The sequence below is a fragment of the Poecilia formosa genome, unplaced genomic scaffold, assembly GCF_000485575.1.
Source record: "Poecilia formosa unplaced genomic scaffold, Poecilia_formosa-5.1.2 Scaffold5, whole genome shotgun sequence".
In the NCBI taxonomy this organism is placed as follows: domain Eukaryota; kingdom Metazoa; phylum Chordata; class Actinopteri; order Cyprinodontiformes; family Poeciliidae; genus Poecilia; species Poecilia formosa.
Genome location: NW_006799944.1, coordinates 3347042 through 3360112, shown reverse-complemented (window position 1 = coordinate 3360112; position 13071 = coordinate 3347042). Strand labels below are relative to the sequence as shown.

The following is a 13071-nucleotide window of genomic DNA, read 5'->3' as shown; positions in this document are numbered from 1 at the left end:
AAAAAACACAACAAAATAAAGGTTTTGTAGTGGTCTAGTCAAAGTCTGGATTTAAATCCAACAGAAATTCTGCATCATCACTTAAACAACTTGTTTGTGCTCAAAACCTTCAAATGTGGCTTAATGTAAACAATTCTGCAAAGAGTAGACCAGAAGGTATCTTATCTAGATCTCTCAAACACACTACAAGGGTGTCGCAACCAGTTGGGGGAAATTACTTTCTTGCACACGGAGAGATTGCTTTTATTAGATTTTTGTTTTCCTGAAATGTAAAATCGGTTATTTGCTTTTGGGTTTACTCAGGTTGTCTCCGTCTGATTTTTAATATTTGCTCAATCGTCTGAAACATTTAAGTTTGTCCAAAATATCTGACTGTACCTGATTCTGGTGCTTCTTCTTCACCAAGCTAAGGTGTTTGAAGATATAATGTTATTTGTTTGCTGGTTAACATCTAAGCTGAGTTTCAGCTCCAGTGTTTCAGAAAGCAATGCAATTCACATGGCGTGTAAAATGTTGCTCTCTTTTCTTCCTGTAGCTGAACCGAGGTACGGCTGCCCTGGAAACCAAAGCAACACACTGCTGACCCGCAGCTCTAATTTTATTTCTCTGCAAGGAAAGCATAAACAGAACTGAGTCAAATAAAGAAAAGTGTATATTCTCATCTGTGTGCCTGGACTGCATGCAGCCTGCTCGATCTGAAGTGACTGAGTGATGCCTCGCTCTGTGTTAACCCCGATTCTGTTTGTCTGTTTCAGCTGCCTTTCTGGGAGACATTGCTTTGGATGAAGAGGACTTGAAATCTTTTAAGGTGGACCGAATCATCGATTTGGCTCAGAGAACCGTCCAGACCATAAATCACACAGATGCAGGTAATGACAGTAAGAACCCACTGGACTAAAGAGACAAAATGGCAACTATGTTTGGGATCACTGCTCTAAATCAAATTGTGTGAAATGACCATAATTGCTACATTGCTGGTTTCTGCCTGTGGCATTGTGTTGTCTGAGGACATCATGCTGCATCTGTCAAGCCACTCGGATCCTCTCCACCCTGCAGCCATGGGCGCGCGCGTGTGTGCCAGGTTTTTATATCCTTATGGGAACCTATTTCTGTCTACTATGTGGGGTCATGGGGACCATTGTTCCTGGTGGGACATTTTCTTGGTCCCCATGATGGAAATTGTTGTTTTTGGGTTAGTGGTTAGGTCTGTGATGGTTAGATTTAGGGTAAAGGTTAAGGTAAGGGTTAGATATGTGATGGTTAAGGATAGGATTATGGTAAGAGTTAGGCTGTAGAAATTAATGGAAGCCAATGTGAAGTCCCCACAAGTGATGAAAACACGACTGTGTGTGTGCGTTTTAAGCCCTCTTTAAATGTGCCTAAAGACGGGTTATCGGCACACATTGCTACACCTCTAAGATGAAGTTTAAGAATAATTGCAGGGCTTTGTGGAGCTGAATAAAAAAATAACAGCTGTGAGTCAAAGCAGACCAGAGGCTTTGTTGCTCTGTAAGATCCAGGCGAACAGGAACCAACAAGTGTGTCCAAGTCGGCGTCTGTGTTTGAACAGGGCTAGTTTGCTGCTTTTGATTTTGCTAACAGGCATGTAGAGCGAGAGGGACTCGTTGAAAGATTAAGAATATATTGCAACATCTTAAAATATTACCTTGAGGGTTGATTTGTGGTGTGAATGGGAATCCCTCAGTCACAGAACTGGAGCGGAGACAGACTGTCCGTACGCACTGGAGCTGGTTAGTCACAGCACATTTCATTTTTATGTAGTGAAAAGCTACTCTAATTTTCAGAATGAGCGCCTATCAGCTGCAGTTTTTCATAAAATACATCAAAATCTGGGAGCAGCATTTTGTTACAGTAATGTTTCGTGGGTTGCTGTTAGCATTAGCCATTTTACTGTCTACAGTACTAATGTCCCTACAACTTCTCCATACTTTAAAGTGGAATGTCATGCAACAGACCAACATACAGCACTGCATCAGTCTGAAATGGAAGGAAAGGGTTATTTATTAATGCAGAAAGTGTGATGTGCATGTGAGTTTAAATGAAATCCAGGGTTGTCCATCTAAACTGTACAGAATATACAGAATAGAATTGGAGCCACTTTAAACTCAGAATGATGGTTATAATCTCAGAGTTTTCTGATATCAAAAATCAGAATTCTGAGAAAAAAAAAGTCAGAAAACTTTTTTTTTTCTCCCTAGGGGCCCTAATTTTCTTCTGTATAATTGACAGACTAAGGAAGCCCACCATGTGTTGACATTTTGAAATGTATGTGGATGTAATGTAGTAGGATGTAAACAAGTTCAAACAGCCTGAATTATTTTGTAAGACTAAGTGAAATTTGGGGAACAATTTTCTGTGTTTCTGACACCAAATGCATAAAGGATATGTACGAAATGGATTTCACGCTTCATCAGTTGTATATAATAATAGTATTAATAACAATAATATAATAATAATAATAATGATAAAAATCAGCTATTGTAATTGTTTTTTGTGCATGCTTTGTCTCTGCATGTTTTATCAGAGAACTGAGATGATTTGCCTGTTGTCAACATTTTTCCACAACGTGTGCACAAGTGAACGTGCTAATTGTTCTCACCAGGCGGCCAGCATGGATTTCTGCAGACTGAGCTGCAGCAGAATAGATTTGTCCTTTACAGATTGTGTAAAGGACAAGTCAAATTGAAAGGAAATCAAGAGTTTCATAGTGCTTCTAAAGCTGCTGCTACAAATTAACAATCTCACAAGGGATGACCCAGACCTTTGTGGAGATTTAATCAACAGTGACTGCTTTGATTTTGTGGTGGATGAGAAAAAAAATAAGAGACAAATGGGCGTTTGTGTCACTCGTTAAAATGATCTCTTTTTATCAACAACTCTAGGATGGGAAGAAATGATGTAATTGGCTTTCTCAGCAGTTTTTCAGTCTTGCTCATCAGACTCCCATCAGTTTCCCCTCCTACACAGATTTACTGCTTCTTTTTTTTATTTTTTCTTCTGTTTCAACAATGTGTTTTCCCATGAAGGTTAATCAGAGTCAACTTTTAAAATATATATTTTTTAATTTGCTCTTTTAGGACTAAAAAACCAAACATAATCACACATTCTCTTCAATTTTTCCACATTACGACCACATCTTCAGTCCATTACGCTGGGATTTTATGACAAACGCAAAACAATGCGTAATTGTGAAATGACTCAAGGTTTTTAAAGTTGTTTTTTTTCTAATAAATATAAGGTACTGGTTTCTGCTACAATTAAATATTTTGGAGGATGTCTCTACTAAATTAGGTCATTCACAGACTGGAAATTGTTCCCTTTTTCTTTGCAGACGTGTTAGCTCTTAGGTCTGGAATTTGACTAGGCCAGTGCCATTAATGTGCTTGGACCTAATCTATTCCATCATAACCCTGGCTTATTTTAATTCAACCAAGAAGTTTGTTTCTGAAAAGAAATCTCTGCTCTTGACACTCTGTACAACAATGTAAAAGAAACATTACTTTGAAAAAGAAAGTGTCTTGTTTTTTGGGTTTTTTTTGCATTTACACACACACACACACACACACACACACACACACATATATATATATATATCTATATATAAACACCTTGAAAAATTGTGTAAGTTGGTTATTTTTTATTTTTCAAAATTGCAGGACAATTTTTTTTATTTTTTTTGTGATGCTTTGAAAATGTTAGTTTTGAGGTTGTGAGGCCTCTTTTCCATTACCTTAATCTTTAGTGCCCTTCATAGTTTCCCTGAGACTCAAGTGAAGTGGGAAGAGAAGTGGGTCACTTCAGAACATTAACATTACTTCCAACCAGACGAAACATGTAGTCAATAATAAATTATTACTTTAAGCTTAGTTATGCCAGGGAGTTTCCCATCCGTCCTCATGACGCCAGAGAGGAAAAGGTGAAACTGCCTGAAGCTAGGTGTGCTAAGCTTAGTGGACGCTACTAAAAAAAATTTGAGGCTGAAATTGCTGCCAAAGTTGGATCAAAGTATATCGCTGTGAATACTTATGTAAATTAGATTTTTTTTTCTCTTTTTTTTTTGCTTTCATGTTTTTATTAAATTTGCAAAATATGCAATAAAAAATGTCCACATTGTCATAATGAGGTATTTTGCACAATTTGGTTTAAGGCTGCAACATAACAAAACGTGGAAAATGTGAAGCGCTGTGAATATTTTCTGGATAGACCTTATACACAGATCGAATCAGAAAAGAAATGTTTCTTTTGTTAATCTTCGTTTTTAGGTTGGGGCTCGGTCTCCATGGTAACGTTCGTCTCTGGTTGAGTGACATTAAAATGGTGAAATTAATTTGCCTTCTCTCATATTAACATAAAGAAGGGTGCGTGCGAAAGGAGGAACAATGCTGTTTGAAGAACATGCCTCTTTAATTAAGTAAAAGTCAGAATTTAAAATGAAGACTAATTATGGAGCTTGAAAGCATCAAAGGTTCAAAGAGTCTCTTTGAGTAAATGCTCAATAAACTTTCACTATTGTCTCTATGGAAAGTGTTGGCTAGTTTTTGCTGGTTCAATTAATCGAAGGATTGTTGTCTTGTTTTGTTTAAATCTACAGATTCGGTCAGTAGCAGTGATCCAAACAGACAGGCTGCACAGCGCAGGAAAAGGGCTGCCACCTCCAGACCGGAGCGCGTTTGGCCTGAGGGGGTCATCCCCTATGTCATCAGTGGCAACTTCAGTGGTAGGCAACAACAACTGACTTGCTATGTTCTGTATCTGTTTAAAATATAGCATAATAACATAAAAAAAAACCTGAAAATAATATTTGTGAGTAGAGTACCTCTGGTTTTTTAAAGCCTTTGAGCATCTTCTGACTTCACTTAAACATCTCATTCATGCTAAAAGTAGATACTTTTGAGTCTGCAGTCAGTAGCAGCATCCACACTGAAGAGTGCTTACCGATATTGGTCAACAATTTCTCAGTTGGAAACGGTCTTTGTTCGTTCAACTGTGTTTTCTCAACCCCTCTGTGGTCCTTTTCAGGCAGCCAGCGGGCTATTTTCCGCCAAGCCATGCGGCACTGGGAGAAGCACACCTGCGTGACCTTTATAGAGAGGACCCAGGAGGAGAGCTATATTGTCTTCACTTACCGTCCATGCGGGTGAGTCAGTGGGGTTTTCGGCTTGCTCATGTAGGAACTTAACAATGCTCATGCTGCAAGTATTCGGTATGCACAGCTAATTATTTTTGCACGCGAGTACTCCTCCTTGTCTCCTGCTCAGCAGCCTCGTCGCTTCCCCTGTCTGCAGTCAGGGAGGTGCTGTTTAGCCCACTGACGGCTCTGAAAGTGACAGTCCTTTCAGTGAGCAGGAATTTCCGGTGCCTCTTCATTGAACTTCAGGACTTGCTGAGTGTCTCTGTGTCATTCATGGCGTTCAGGACGGAGCAGAAGGAGGACATGTCCTGTCAGCGCTTTTCCTTTTCTCAGGGGAGGTGCTTATTGTGTTGTTGCTATGCGACTGCTGGCGATCTGTTTAGACACACAAGGGTTTTTTCTTTTTTTTTGGTTTCCTGATGATTATTTTCTCATTAAGTCTTTTAAAACATACCATATTTTTAGCAAAAGAGGCTTAGGGCAACCTCAGCCCACAAGCCATTAAGCCATCCGCCTCTTTGGACTGATTTTTATCATTCAACATCAACAGTCCAAATAAGAGCAGATGCAGCTCCTGAAACTGAACTTTACCAGCTGACTACGAGTTGCCATTTTTAACCTGCTAGCTGGCCTTTTAAGCAACAAGGATGACATTATCCGCAGGCAGCAGCGGTTAGCAGTGGGAAAGCTCGACTCTGCTGCATATTCAGCAGGCCCCCATCTGTCCTGTGCAAAGTTCAAGGCGTGTCTCAAGAGAGCCCGGGCTGGCTTGCAGTAATTAGAGAGCGGCTGTCTGGCCCTCTGAGCCACGATATGTGTGCCTGTCCTGCAGACTCCCACAGTGAACCTTTCATGTCATGGTGAGGTGGAGAGCCGTGAGAGGAACTCTGTCTCTCTCTCACCAGGTTCTGGTGCCACGCTCAAATTTTTTTAATTTTTATTTCTCAGGCAGATGAATGAGTGTCATACCTGTGTGCATGCATGATGGGTCACCTTACCCGGAGGTTGTTGAGCTGTTCCTAATCAACTTTCATTGAAGTCATTACAGAGTAAATGTCTTGTGTTATCCTTCATTTCTTCATACTTTGCTTCTAAGCAGCCAGACTGCCTGGTAATCTTCTAAATGGGGCCTGAGCAGTAATTCTTCAGACTTTCTGGAGCTTTTGGATTCAGAATTGAAATTTCCTCTCTACTAAATATTCCACAGTCAACTATTAGTGGTATTGTAGCAAAATGTAAGACAGCAACTCAACCATGAAGTGGAAAGTCCTGTAAAATCACAGGGCTTGCGGATGCCTGCGGACAGCAACTTTCTGGTGACTTAAAAGCTGCAGACCGCTGAACTCCTTTTGGCTTTAAGATTAGCCCCAGAACCATCTTCATAGAGAGCTTCGTGTAATGAGAGCAGCTGCAGCCGAGCCTTATAATAGCTAATGCAACACAGAGCATTGGATGCAGTGGCACATTTTGAACAATTTTATGCACCTGACTTTGTGGGAACACTTTGAGGTTGACCTCTTCCTGCTCCAACATGATTGCAAGGTCCATAAAGTAATAGAAGAATGGGTTTGGTGTGGAGGAACTTGACTGAGCCCCGACCTCCATAGAATACCTATGGGATGAATTGGATTGGAAACTGGTGATCTTGTCCAACATCAGTGTCTGACCTCAGAAATGAAATTGGCCTCAGGAACAATGGTACGACATGAAGAAAAGCTCACTCAGAAATGTCGTGGACAGCTTTCCCAGAGGAGTCAAAACATGAAACTGATGTGCATTTGCTTCAAGGCGTTTTACAGTGACAGCTTCTTATTTTCCCCATTCCTGCTTGGAAAGAAAGTATGTAGAAGTTCATCCATTTGCACAGTGGTGAACAGAAGTAGCAAACGTCTGAGCTGTTAGAGACACGATCCTTTTGTTTCTCCTGGTATCCATTCAACTCGTTAATAATTATTTTATCCCTGAAGCATAGAGTCTGGTATTTTAATGTTTGTCTTGGCTTGTGTGTGTGTGTGTGTGTGTGTGTGTGTGTGTGTGTGTGTGATGATTCATAGATGCTGCTCCTACGTGGGTCGCCGAGGAGGAGGCCCCCAGGCCATATCCATTGGTAAAAACTGTGACAAATTTGGCATTGTGGTGCACGAGCTGGGACACGTCATTGGCTTCTGGCACGAACACACGCGTCCTGATAGAGACGAACACGTCAGCATCATCAGGGACAACATCCAGCCAGGTAGAGGAGCACGGACCTCGCCTAGGAATGTCCCCACAGTCTCTCACAAAATCCCCATCTCCTATTTTTCCATACGTAGAGAGAGTGAACCAAGTTGCAAAACAGAACAGAAGAAAAAATGCGTAGAGATTTGCAGGAGTTTTACATCTTTACATATGTGTTCTTAGATCTGTTTTGGCACATATAAAAGTGATCTCACCTTTGACACACTTACTGATTTACAGTCTGACTCTGTTTCATAACTCTTATTTTTTTTCTCTCTCTCTCTCCCTCTCTCTCTCTCTCAGGGCAGGAGTATAACTTCTTGAAGATGGAGTCAGGAGAGGTGGACTCTTTGGGAGAAGTCTATGACTTTGATAGCATCATGCATTACGCTAGGAACACGTTCTCCAGGTAGGCGCCAGGCGAAGTCCGTCCCCCTATGACTCAAGCACGAATATTGGTCTCAGATAAAGTCAGACTGAGCGGTTTCTCCGCTCAGCTCTACGCTTTTAACCCAGTGCCCTGTTTTCCATTTCAGCGCATATTGCTGAAAGACTTGTCTCGATCTGTAACGCACCAGCTCTGTGTCCACAGGCTACTGCTGAGTAATCTGGCAAAATTCCCAAATCTTGGGAAAAGACAATAATGGAACTCTCTGTTCTTCTCTAGTAATAAATCACGAGCAAAACACATTTTTTGAGGTAATCCTGCTTTTTCAAAAAAAAGCCCCCTTTGTTTCTTCAAAGTCGGTTTGGATCTGAGTGTTTGCTTCTCTGCCTTACTTCATGTAATAAACTAGAGTGTTGGGAAGAAAAAAATATCTTTGAATCTAAGTAGAGGATGTTAAAAACCTTTCGATGTGAAACAAGGATCCCACTCTGTTTCTGAATCCGCTTTTTGACCTTTTTGTCTTTACGCTGCAGTTCCTATGGGAGAACACTAATGTGATTCATTCAGTATTTTGACAAACTCAAGTTGCATACATGTCTGGAATTACAAGCACATAGGTTAAAGTGAAATTTAATGAGAAACTGGATTTGTCTGGATCCATTTACCACTTCCCAAAACAGGGAAAACTTCCAAGTTTTCCCTGTTTTGTGAAAACTTTTGTGCTTGACAAAAGTTTTCACACCCTTGAACTTTTTTTAGTGCTTTTTCACATTACAACTCCTGGAACGTGAAGCTCCATCCCAATCTCAAACTTTTTACCATCACCTTCAAATCAACTCTGAGCAGCTTCTAAACAATACCTCGCATACAATGTAGTGCACGTTGCTGCCACTACATTGTTTTCACAGTGAGGACGGAGTGTTTTGGATTTAGGTCACCTTCATCTTCTTCCTCAAGCTTGCTTACTCACCTTTACGGCTTGTTGAAAACCGCAAACATCTCTTGGCTTTCTTCTGACTAATTTTCCATATTAGTCTGATTTGCGTAGTGCGTGACTAGTTAGAGCTGGGTGATAAATCAGTTTTTTTGGGTTTTTTTTTATCATTGTAATTCTTTTTTTTTTATTATTAATTTTGGGAAAATCAGGATTTTCTGCTGTTTTTTTTTTATTAATTTTGGGAAAATCAGGATTTTCTGCTGTTCTGTTCTTGATAGCTGATTCAGGTGAGCAGCAGCTCTGTTTCATCATAGCAACATGTCTTTACACCTCTTTCATGGTGGTATGAAGCTTCTTGTTAAAGCTCTGCTCCTGTCCCATAAAACACCTCTTTATGGTCCTGGAAGCTCTTTAAACAGGCCTTCATGATGAATCGGATGGTTGCATAGGAACTCATTTCGGCAGCATTTGCTGCAAAGCGCTTCGGCACCTTTGAAACACTCAGGTGTTATAAGGGAAACGCATTAAAAGCAGACGGGGTGCAAGTTATTAAACCGGACACATTCGTCTGCAGAAGTGGAGGAAGTTCATTGAAGTTTATTGGCTAAAGTTGCTTCCACCTGGTTCTGAATGTGTGCATCGTGGATTACAATTGATGATTTCAATACGTCAGCCGGATTCTGGAGGAGTGTTACTGAAATCTTGGATTTTACCAAGTTAACCTCATTCCTGGCTCTCTGTTGAAACCTACAACTGAGCAAGATGTCCTGCTGTCATTTCTCACAGGAGTGTTCAAAGTAGCATCATCTCACTCATTTTTTGTTTTTTTTTTGGTTGTTAAAAAAATAAGAAATGTTTTTCTTTTTTTGGAGAGGCTGGAGGATTTTCTTTTTATTATTATTTTGTCCCTTAGCTCTCCTAACAATTCCTTCACAATAAACTTTTTGCAGTTTATACTTTTCCTTTTTAAATTAATGGGATTGTATAAGAGCTGAATTAGCTACTCATGACTCCATGTTTTACTGTGTTATAAATATGCTTCTTCTAGCAACTCTTCAGTAGAGAAAAAATTAAGTTGTGTGTCAACCATCAGGCCACCCTCCTAAACTTGTTCATATATACAACCAGAGCAATAATTAAAAAGACTGAAACAACTAGAGCTGTGACAGACAGGAACAGCCGTGTTTATCCTGCCACCACAGACGGTCAGAAAGATGGTCAGGGAGGTAAGCAAATCTAGAAAGATTATTGGTTGGAGAACTACAGCAAAGAGTGGCACCTTGGTTCACCCAATCTCCATTACAACCACTAGACCGATGGTGCACCGGTTCCCTGGTACAGATTTGTTCCTGTTGCAACACGGATGAATCAGACGGCCGAATTACCTCCTTACTTCTTATAAACACTCTTGGTTTGTTTTGTAAGAAGCAATGGATAAATATGTCGGAAAGTCCCTCATGTTCATTATTAAGTACGGTAGAGGATTTCTGATGCTGTGGGCGTCTTTCACCTCCGTTGTTAATGGCATCCCTCTTATGGTGTTTAGCACCATGAACCCTTTGGCACGCAATTCCTTTCTGTTGGCTCTGCCCAAGAAAAACTGGAACTGGTCCAGCATTTGGTCTTTCAGCAAAAATAATTACCCAAAACAAACACAGAAATCAGCACAAACATGGTTTGCCAGACACATACAGAGAGAGAGAGAGAGAGAGAGAGGGAGAGAAAGAGAGATTGCTGATCTGTCTTTGTCTGCCTGCCACAACCTTTTAAAATTTATAGAAACCCAAGTTTTCTAGTAGCTCCAAAAAGAAAGTGGAGAAAATATTCAATAAAGGCTGCTATGAAGTGTTAACTAGATGATTTTAATAAAACAAGTTCCTTACTCATGATTCCCCCCAGCCCCCGCTTCTTAAAAGTTTCAAATTAAAGGTTAAGTTTTTCATCAAGAGGTTAAGCTGCCACCATAAAAGATTAATTTATTTTAAGGTTTTTCACACATTTTAACTTACCAGCTGGGTGACGGCGAAGCCAAACCGGACCTCTGCAGAGAGGCTGGCTCTCACTCAACCAATGATTCATTAATGTAATTATAAACACACCCTTTTGCACAACGACTTCTTGCAGCATTGCCATGTACAAGCTGCGATATTCTAACTTCAAATGAAGGTCGAGGGCTTAAACTGTGCTTCTTCAGTAAACGCGGGCAATTTCAGAAAAGTGCCAGCACCTCTGTTCATCATAGCATTTCTAATCTGATCTCGAAATTTCAAGCAAGACCGGCGGCAAAGCAAAAAGACGCAGCCCAGACGATGATCAGCGCTTCCTCCGTCTGATATAAGAAGCAGCTGTTGGCTTCTCCTGCTCAGCCCTCGCTGTACATATACTCCACATCATAGCCTCTTTGGGTTTACCCTTTCGCTGTTGTGGCCTCTTCCCACATCTAGTGCTGTGCTCTTGTGGCAAATGGATTCTGGGAAGTGGAGAGCGAATCTTTGTCTAAACAGACGCTGAGGCTGGATGTAGGCCAACGTACAGAAATTCCTGTCTGGCCCCCTTGCCTCCACATGCAGGTTAAGTATTTAGTTCATGCAGATTAGCAGTGAAATATGGATATTGTTTTGAGAAGTTTGATTTTTTTTGTTGTTGTTGTTGTTAATTTGAATCCTTGGTAGTGAAATAGAGGAAAACCGCCCAATTTTATAGCAACTTTTGTGAAAGGCGGTATTTGGTGAAAGATTTGATTCCGTATTCACTCTCTGCACTCCAAGTCACTCGTGGGTCAAGACCTGGATTTAACCTCTTAATCTTCCAGGTTTGCAGAATACCCTCCAGCTTTCTGCCAAACAGAGCCAATCTGTTGCTTTTGTGAGGTAATCCACCCCTGCTCGGTTTCCAGTGTAACTTCGTTCCTGCTCTAATTCATGGGGCCATGCCAATCAATAAGAGTGCTTAGGAATCAGAGAACGATTGCCTCTGTTGGGGAACGTTTCACACCGCTGTAATAGCACACCCTGTTAGCTTTTCTCAAGTCATTCCAGGCACTTTTTCTGAAGTGCTGATTGGCTGATTTACCTTTGCCAGTGTCATTCTGTGCTGCCTTATTGTTAGCCGGCGTGTTTGCACAGTGTTTTACAGTAAATCACCGTGGGAAGCCAGAGTTTCTGCCTGCGGGTGTTGTTCGGAAGATTTCATGGCTCGTCTTGATGTTTTGCCTTGTCTCCTGGGGACGATCAGGGCTGATCTCACGCGTTTTGTCTACACTCTAGTCTCCGACCCATAGCCCCTGTGTTTCCCCCATCCGATATTTTTTTATTTTATTTTTCAGGACAGGAGGATGGACCAGTGCCAACTCAAATAGAGATCAGCCAGTGCTCCCATTATTTGTTCTGACACTGGTTGAGTGGCGTCCCTTTTCTCTTTTTTTTTATCAGTAGCCAGCTAACAGGCTCCTGGAGACTCACAGACAGTCAGGCAGGCAGAGTCCAAAGGCTGCTCTGTTTGCACATGCCTGGCGTTGGTAGGCATGTCGCCATGGGAACGGTCAGCGTGCCAGGCCTCTCCTGGCCAAAACTTGGAAAAATGAAGATGATAAACTATCAAACTGTCAAGTTACAGCAGTTGAATCTCAGAGAACGTTTATTTCCCGCACAAACTGTTCTAGTATACATTTTTTAAGCTAACAGACACCCAAACAGATCAGTTTTATGATCTGCATAAAGGAAGAAAGTGAATTGTACGCAAAGCTCATGTTGTTCCGTACGGTCATTCAGTAACTCTGAAGAGGTTCCTGGTGTAGGCCCAGACGTACGTTTGGAACGATCTAGGGATGTTTTTTTTTTGTTTTTGTTTTTTTTTTTTATCTCTGTGACAAACAGCTTAGTCCCTCTTCTACTCTTGATTAGTGTGGAAAAGTCTGGACAAAAAAAAAAAGAGTAGCAGAAAATATTTCTTTTCCAGTCTTTACTCCCTCTTTCTTCCACCATGTGATAGATGTTTGTATGCACAAAGCTGCTCCAACTAGTCTGTTATAAACTGGAGGGGGAAAAAAATCATTAAAAAAGATGCAAGTGGAATTTCATATCATTCTTTTTGTCCATCCATCCATCAATTCTTCCTTCTCTTCAGCCATCAGTTCATTCATTACTAGTCTTTCCTTATGGTCTGTGATCTTTTGTAGTTTCCATACTTGCAGCCTCACCACTGTGGAATAATGTGATATTTTGTCTCTATGGCTAAAATTCAAGCACTCAGAAATTGACTGATACGTCTGAAAAAGTAGAAAGTTTGAAAACTCAAAGAAACCCTGGCTTGTCTTCCAGCAAAATTTTGTAGATCACAAAAACACATAAGGTAGACATTTAATAATGATAATTAAAA

At 40.8% G+C, this 13071-nt stretch overlaps 1 protein-coding gene across 1 annotated transcript in view; it reads left to right on the top strand.

Annotated features, from left to right (window-relative positions):
* Positions 1-13071, top strand: part of bmp1a (bone morphogenetic protein 1a) — a 38932-nt gene that overhangs the window by 11736 nt on the left and 14125 nt on the right. The window contains exons 2-6 of the mRNA XM_007563480.2: positions 756-869; positions 4613-4738; positions 5041-5158; positions 7207-7385; positions 7673-7778. Coding sequence (XP_007563542.1) covers positions 756-869; positions 4613-4738; positions 5041-5158; positions 7207-7385; positions 7673-7778 — 643 coding nt within the window. The remainder of the gene's footprint in view (positions 1-755; positions 870-4612; positions 4739-5040; positions 5159-7206; positions 7386-7672; positions 7779-13071) is intronic.